Here is an 8,881-nt window from a genome sequence, read left to right on the forward strand (position 1 = left end):
ATTAGTTTTTTTCTTTTGGAAGGAAATACTTTTGTTAGATCTGATTATTTTAAAAATCAAATAGAATATAAATCTTATTTTTATTAAATTGTATATCATATTGTAGATGCAATTCTCTGATGAATATGACACTCCCTCTGATTGTGGGTTATTCCTTTTGTTCTGTTTCAAATCAGAAATGCTTTATTCCGCATGCTTATCCCAACTATTTTAATAACAGTATCGTTCAACCTTAATCTTTGTAGTTAAATCAATGAATATTGATCTTGTATAATATATTTAAGTAATTGAAATATTTTAAACGTAACTACTTTTGGACTTCTAAAAGTTTTTTCTTGCATTTGTGTTAGTTGATCTACATGAATGTAAGTGTAAATTTTTACAAAATTGAAAGTTTCTGGAACTATAAGCTACAGTTTATTGCTTGAATTAATGTTTGTTTTCATATTGCAAAAAGCATAGTCTAAATGTGTGTATGAGTATGTATGGGAGCAAGTTGAGTTGTGTAAGTAAAATAATTTTTTTTCTACCTTGCTCTGCGATTTCCATGGATACAGGTAATCATTTTATTGAGACATGTCATTGTAGTAGCCGTTATGTTCGTTATTTTTACATCTTGTTATATGTTATTACCTAAGCAAATTAGGGTTATAGGAAGATGCTTTGCAAGCTGACCTATTGATAGGAAGGTATCCCTTATTTCTCTACAGCTTAGGCTAAGCAAAGTTTTCCCAACTGTATGAATTTGCTAATTAGAATCAACTGAGTTTATTGAACTGTTCCAAGGTATTAAAGTAAGTATCCCTTATTGTGCTACACATTTTGATCAAAAAGCCATGTTATGGGAGAGTGTATGCAAGTCGGTCAATGTGAAGGTTTTACTGATTCCCCAGCACCAGCGAATGTCAAAGACATCAGGAACGGCAACAACAAATTTAGAAGTGGGCAAGAATTTAGCATAAAATAACTTTTTATTCGCTGGCTTAAACAGGCACACATACCTACATACATACGCAGAAGTCATACATATGTAAACGAGAACGAGAACACGCATTGGTATGCGTGTATTCGGGTGCTGGCAACAGCTACAGCATTTTAAATAAACATTTAATCAAATTCAGAGACTCAATTAATACCCGACGATGTACGTCGAAGCCGGCGTTGACGCTGGCTGCACTGCCCCAGGCTTTTGTAAAGCTTTTTGATGTATTTTTATTTGATTACCGATTCATGCTCAAGCCATATAACAGGTAGGGCACGCAACGTCTTGCTCAGAGCGCTCATTGCGTCAGAGCAGTGTTCGATACAGCTGTCTGGCGACAAGGGAACAAATAAAGCTTGTGACGTCACAGTCGCTACTCTCCCATGAACGCGTCGCGCAACTGAGCGAATGCGTCAAGTTACAGACCTATCCAAAGATCGTTTATTTCGCACGCGCTTTGCTCTCGCAAATGCGAGTCGCATGCCGTTAGTTCATCTCATTCTCCACATCTCTCTTTTTGTGGCTGGCTTTCTGAGCGCGACGCTTGGGAACCGAAATCTTTGGCGAGCTGCCTGGCCGACGGCGATGCGGCGACGCTGCAGTCTTCAGTTGACGTTTAGCAAGCTCGCGGGTGGCTCGAGATCGCTGTGCCAAGTGAATTTTGTGTTCTTTCTGGCCAAACTAGAACAGAAAGTATGTACATGTGTGTGCGTGTGTGGATGTGTCTATATGTATGCATCAGTTTGCATTTGAGCGTACATTAATCAAAATCAATTGATCTCTGCATAAATACAAAATTTCATTTAAAAACAATTGCGATTTGAATGCTCACACGAGCCAGAACGTAACGACAACAAAAATGAGATACAAATTAGATTTGAGAATAAATTCAAAAGTTTCTGTACAAATTTTGGTTATGTAAACAAATTCGAAAAACAAGAGAGAAATATTATATTGATGCGATGTGCTGCAAGCACTCACGTGTACCTATTTATAATACGTAGATATTATATACACACATATATTTATTATTTATGCACATATAGATCTGATTAATTTAGACATATATCTAAATTAATTTCAATATTTACAAACGCTTTCTCTGTTACCCGGCCACTTGGCAACACACATTCGCACACACGTTTACACGATGCCCGAATGTAAACCTTTGTTTAGAGGCTCGTCTCGATTTTCACACTCTTCCGCGAATGATCAACAGAGCCGCAACTGGTCGCCAGCCAGTTTTGTGGAGTGTAAAAATAACTTGTAAAACTGACCCTATTTGATTTGCCTCTTGCATGCTAGCTTCAATTCAGAAATGAGTCCACGCCCTCACGAGAGTCTGGCCGCAGCTCACATCCTGGCCGACCTGGAGCTGAGCAGCAGCAGCACAACAACAACAACGTCATCATCGTCGTGCTATAATCGCAAAGTACCAAAGGATGGCGATAACTGGGTGAGTAGCTCGACGCAGTTGATAACAAACGACAAAATAGACCGTTGCTAATCGCATATGGCAACAACACGTGCAAGCGCGAACTGTAGACCAAAGCGAAATGCTCAAGGAGAGAGCTTAACTTGCGCGCTGACAAATGGAGTCAAGGTCAATTACGGGTGTCTCTGGCCGATCGCTGCTTACATAAGGCACACATAGATATTCATGTACATGTATGCATAAATATATACATAATTATATGGCAAGCACATACATTCATATACGCTTGTATTTATGTACATTTGTCTTTCGAGGGACCATTGCGAAAGTTCCATTCACGCGGAATTCCTCAAGTTCAGTCGAACTTGAAACTGGTTTTAGGTTTTTGTTTATGTTGCACTCACAGCCAAAACCCAATAAGAAAAACAACAACGTCAAAGAGCTAGGCTTTCCACGCATAGGCATTCAGGCTTATTCAAGTGCTATCAATTCTCAGTGTCGCACGCACTTTGCTGCTCTGTTTCGTTATATAAGCGAGAGGCATCGCGACGCGTTGGGTTGCTCAACGTACAAAAGCCAAAGCCGGCTAAACGAAATTTCGCATAACTCTCAGTTCAAAGCGTTGCTCAAGCTTGCAGGCGTCGAAAAAGCAGCTTTTGTTGTAAACGTGGGCAGGGTCTTTTGTACTCACTTGCACACTCTCTCACTCTCTCGCTGTCTCTTGCTCTCACCGTTTTGCTGCAATGTGAACGCCGCGTTGCGTCGTTAAGCTTTCGTGCAAAGCTTTTAGATAACTTGGCGTGCATTGGATTTCGCTGGTTACAGTTTCGTTCAAGTTTCTGAACGAAACAGTTGATATTATTTTGGTGTTTAAAATCAAGCAGTTAACTGATATATTACAGAGTTTCGCAATTTTAGCTCATTAAATATACGAAAACAAAAAGAGATTGAAAAAAAAAAAAATAATATATAACAAAAAGTATAAATAAACATTGTACAATCGTGATCGTTTACAAAGAGTTTTTGAATATGGAAACTACGGTTATAACGACCACAAGAACAACAACAACAGCAGCAGATCCTAAAAGTAATGGGCGCAGTAATAAAAAGAAAAACGTAAGATATTTGAATATGAGTGTGCATATTGAGGTAGACTAAAGTATGTTTGTTGATGCGACAGCAATGAGCCCTAGTGCATTGATTTAGTAAACATTACGAAACTACATACGTCAATGCTTAGATTAATGGAACATCCTGTTTATCGATGACTTGCCATTCAAATCTGTTTGCCCAGTCAATAATTGCAAGTGCAACGATTTTAGTTTGAAAATCGTTTTCTATACTTTTTCGCAACTGTTTTTATTTTCTTTTTTATATATACTGAATTGAATATTTGATAATGAATGCACTTCGCTCAGCTGCTGCTGGCGCTGTTTACCTGGAACACTAGCAGATGCTTAGCAAAATGTTAATACAGTAAATTCGTCAGAAACTGTAATTTGTTGATTGAAAGTTGATATTATATGCCACAAGTATATTTCGTATTTAGCAGAAAGTGCGTTCGATTTGACAGTTGGCATACCTTCGCAAAAAACTTGGCGAAAGGAAAACGTCTAACAATGTAAAGATTATTTTTCATTATATGTATTTTCTAATATATTGTATTTACATGATTTTAAATTAGATATTTTCATAAATTCATCAGTGCAATTTAACAGCTGTAATTATGTGTGTGTGCGTGCTAAGATTTTGGCTCGGGTGTCGTTTCCCAACAGTAAACAGGCTCGTGCCGCCTCGGCTTATACGAGTGCAAAAAAAAGAAAAAACTATTTTTCACATCATTTCGAGAATGCAATCAAAAGAAAAAACAAAAATCAAAAACAACATTTGTAAATGTAAACAAAAACGTCATCAACCTGTTAACGCGCACACACGCGTGCAAGTGCATAAACACACACACACACACACACACACACACAGGTGCAGCGGATTTGTTGTTGTTGTTATGCATCCCATATCCAGTTTATGGATAAACAAATAAAACTCAAGTCCCCAACATGTTGTTATTGTGATTATTTTCATGGAGCCAATTGCGATTCTTATTATTTTTTTTTTTTTTAATATATCTATAACAATCATAGTAACTGTATAATATTAGCTAGAAATTATTCATATATAACCAAGCAATTCACATGTTAAAGTGGAAAAAAGAAGCCGGAACTTTAGATCGAATGCAAATCGCAGTTTTTAACTTCTGACCCATGGCTAAAAAGCGTTAATTTGTACTTGATCTTGTCTCTGTTCTGCTCTGATCCGCTCTTGCAGCTCGATGGCCAACTAACTACGGAACTGAGTACGGACGCCGCTCATCAGTTTCCGGCCAATGAGGAGCCGAATGTGCTGGGACATGGCCCGGACTTCGATGACAAGTTGGCCAAATTGAAATGGCTGTGCAACTTCGATGATGTGAGTAAGAAGCGAAACTTCATTTTTTTGTTTTTTTGTTTTGTTTTAATTGACATTCCGCATTTGCTTGTACGCGTATCTTTAAGATACGCTCTTCATCTGGCTAAGCTTCATATTTGATGTGTGCATAAACTATTTGCGAGTGCGTGTTGTAAATGGCCAAAACGAAATGAATGCAAAACGTGGCAACAATTGCCAAATAGTCGTAATACAAATAGGCACGAAACTGACAACAACAACAACAATAAGAAAGACAACAATAACAGCAACAACAACAACAACAATAACAACGGTCGACAACAGCCGACAACAGCCACAACAAACTAAATCAAGGTCGATTTTATTATTAACCAAAAGACAACAGCAACAAAAACAAGCGAAAAACCCGCGTAGATACAACAAAACAAATGAAGACGCTAACAAATTTTAAATCTACTCTTTTACAAAATTTAATATATAGATATACCTAGATATATACTTTTACATCTTATCATAGGCAGATCGATTTTATTTTTTTAGTTTGAAGAACATTTTTTATTCTATAAATTAATTTATTCAATTTTTAAAATATAAAATATTTTTCTCAGACTCAATTTATAAAAAAATTAAATATTTAGCTACGCTTGACTATTAGACAGATTTTAGACAGATATTTCTTAGTTTGATAAATATTTTATATTTTGTAATCTGAGATATAGCTAGAGATATATTTCTATGTATCTTTGATACATAGATATATAGAGATTATTTCCTAGATTGAAAAGTATTTGAATAAAGATTTTGTGAGATTAGTTTTTGACACGTATTGCTCCAGGTTTTCGCCCTGACCTTGGTTTAGTTCACGGAAAAGAACTTTTTTGAAATGTTTCAACACATTTGACTTGGACAATTTATACAGTTAAGGTTAAGTTTAATTTCGGCGAGTTCAAGCGAATCTACGTAGAGCAACAAAATAATACATGCAAGCTTTTAGCGGAATCACTTACACTTGTTCTATAGATCTCTCTAGTTCTTCCGAAGCTGAGCTCTTTTTTTTATCAACAACTTTTCGGCTTTATCATACCGAATTTTAATTTAAATAACTCTTGATTGATCACATTTTTATAGGAAATTTTTTTTAGCTGTTGCAGTCAGCCCTTTGCGGCTTTTGTAGGGTATTGGAAATTCGTTAGGCTCGTCTGTTTTTGTTTTTGGTCTATACCAATTTAAAGACATTTGCTTGTTAATGAACATTTAATTCGTATGCTTGCCTTTGCGTAATTGAGACTTTGGCCATTTTAATTTGGCACGTCGCCATCGGACCTAAAGCGTTTGCCCCTGCTTCTTTATATATATATATAAATACATGTATATATATTTCATAACATTGTTTTTATTTTTTTTGGTTTGTTTACTTCAATGCTGTTAATTGAAAATGCATTTGGTGTGCTTGACCATGCAGTACCATAAAAAAATAGAACTAACCATCTAACGGGTCTTTGATCTTTTCGTTTGACACAGGCGCCAAGTCACTTGAAGTTCAATCCTTATATAAGACGCGGCTATCGCACATTCCTATCCAACAAGCTGTGCCTGCAAAGCATTTTCTGGTGGACTAATGAGACGGTAATCCTGATTAATAATATGAATAAATATGTAATTTATTTTGGTTTTGATTTATTGTATTAAAAATTTTAAGAACATTAGGAACATTAAAATTGTAGGAGATTTTTAAATTTTATATTGAGTTAAAATTAAATTTGTTTATATGCAACTGACGTAAATAATATGATATTCTAGGGGTTTTAATATTATTTTATTAAAATATTTATTCACTTCTATAACAGATCAATATCTGGAGTCATCTGGCTGGCTGCATCCTCTTCATTGGGCTGACCATCTTCGACTTTCAGTTTCTGCGCCAGCACGCGGAGCTGGAGGATCAGGTGCTGGTGGTGTGTCTGCTCGTCTGCTTCTGTCTGTGCATGCTGATGTCGGCCATATACCATATATTCTCCTGCAAGTCGGAGGAGCACTATGAGCTATTTTTGTCGGTTGATTTTCTGGGCATTTCGCTGTCGCTGGTGGCCATCTATATCAGTGGCATGTACTATGCCTTCTGGTGTCACACGGTAATCGTAGTCAACTGATTGAAAATGTTAAGTAATTCTATATTATAAATTATTTTTTCCTCAGTTTCTGCGCACTTTGTACTCGACCATTGCGCTGGGCATGTTCGGCCTGGCCATTGCCGTGCAGATACCCCAGCTGAATGTGTCGATGAATGGCAAGGTGGCTGTGCTGCTGCTCTGGTCTGCGTACGGCATCCTGCCCCTGGGCCACTGGGCGGTGGCGATGGGCGGATTCGAGAACGAGCTGGTTGGACTGATGGTGCCACGGATCGTAGTCATGTATCTGCTCTGCTTGGTGGCCTTTGTGTTCTATGCCGCCAAAATACCTGAGCGCTGGCTCACCGGCAAGGTGGACTTTGTGGGCCACTCGCACAACTGGTGGCACCTGATCATCGTGGCCGCCTTCTACCACTGGCACAACACGGGTCTCGTCTACGCCGAATATCGTCTGAACAACGGCTGCAGTGCTCCGATGCTATCCTGAGCTCTAGCTAATCGTCTATTGTAAATAGTTTAGATGCACTAAGATTTAACTAATATTTAGTTATAGCTGTTGAGACATATTGTTAATTTATGCACGCACTCGCACACAGGCATGGCATGTGTGTATTTAGGGTTTCCTGTTTAGTCTATTGATACGCTACTCGTGAGAATTGCGAAACTGGTTTATTTTTAATGGCCATGCAAAAATGTGAATCTGGTTTATAATATTTTATATACACATACAATTTATTATTGCGAATATATTCAAGTACAAAAATTAATATTTGTAATTTAAATTAAATATTTAGCCAGGACTGACACCTTTCGTCCAGTTATGTTGCTACAGTTGCACAGTAAACTACTTAGCCATGACACGGACCACGTAGGCATTACAGTGGCATACATAGTCATGACACAGCACACACTTGTTTCGTGTAGTATTATAAAAACTGTACTATACCGTATGCATGGTTATGTTTCTAGAAGGCACTTTTTACTGCAACTTGACGAAAAATGGTTCTTGTATTCGGTATACAAGTCGTGTTATATGTTACTTTAGCCAAAGCAACATGGTTTATGTATTTACTGGGGTCATGCACTTGCTAGTACTTGCTAGTATGACAATTATTTGTGACCAACTTTAACTTTAATACGTTAAATTATGTTAATTAATAATTGGCAATTTTAGTCTTAAATCACTAAATGGAATTTTAAATTGTAAATTATTTGCTCAACAGAGAGATTGCTACAACTTAAACCCTTACCAAAGGTACAGTAACTGTACATGCTCAACACTTTTGGAGCCATCGAAGCGCAGCGCATCGCACAAATTACATTAAAAATGCAAATATTCATAAGTAAATTCATGACATGTCGCCGCCGCATGTCTTGTGAAGCACTGCGTAATGTTATTGTTATTGTTGTTGCTGTTGCTGTTCTTGTTATTGTTGTAGCCAAACAAGATGGCGCCTGGCAAATGGGCGCTCAGTTGTTGGGTCGAGGGCGGGATCGGGTGTCGACCCTATAAAGACTTGAGTTAATTATTCATGGAATGTCGCTGCCAGCAGTTGAGCAACAACACGAGCAACAACAGCAACAGCAACAACAACAACAGCAACAACAGACAAGTGAAGCACTATGTAGCAGTTGCGACCCTTTTTAATATTTATGAACACAACCGATTCTCTAATTATAATTAGGAATTGAAAAGTTAGCACAAAAGGACAACAACAACAGCAACAACAGCAGCAACGAGGACAGCAAAGAACAAAGCGTAAGGCACGCAACAAAAGTTTGTGTGCACTGAATCATAATTAAAGGGGTGTGTGGGTGTGTGGGTGTGTTTTGGCTGGTAGCTGCCGGCTGGTGGCTGTTGTAGCTGCTGCTGCCCGGTGGGTGTGGGCA

General features: G+C 37.8%; 1 protein-coding gene across 4 annotated transcripts; it reads left to right on the forward strand.

Annotated features, from left to right (window-relative positions):
• The first annotated feature begins 1,566 nt into the window (after window positions 1-1,566).
• Window positions 1,567-7,758, forward strand: LOC6575127 (progestin and adipoQ receptor family member 3). Of its 4 annotated transcripts, none has more exons than XM_002001109.4 (6): window positions 1,567-1,675; window positions 2,288-2,438; window positions 4,743-4,883; window positions 6,384-6,488; window positions 6,710-6,994; window positions 7,059-7,758. In XM_002001109.4, exons 2-6 carry the CDS (start codon window positions 2,301-2,303, stop codon window positions 7,476-7,478), a joined length of 1,089 nt encoding a protein of 362 aa, XP_002001145.1. In that variant the 5' UTR covers window positions 1,567-1,675; window positions 2,288-2,300; the 3' UTR covers window positions 7,479-7,758. The 4 variants fall into 4 exon arrangements, with proteins under 4 accessions (XP_002001145.1, XP_015023336.1, XP_015023335.1 ...); XM_015167850.3 differs by lacking the exon at window positions 1,567-1,675 and adding an exon at window positions 1,848-1,982; XM_015167849.3 differs by lacking the exon at window positions 1,567-1,675 and adding an exon at window positions 1,859-1,965.
• The last annotated feature ends 1,123 nt before the right edge of the window (window positions 7,759-8,881 follow it).

This window comes from Drosophila mojavensis, unplaced genomic scaffold, assembly GCF_018153725.1.
Source record: "Drosophila mojavensis isolate 15081-1352.22 unplaced genomic scaffold, ASM1815372v1 contig_231, whole genome shotgun sequence".
Classification (NCBI taxonomy): Eukaryota; Metazoa; Arthropoda; class Insecta; order Diptera; family Drosophilidae; genus Drosophila; species Drosophila mojavensis.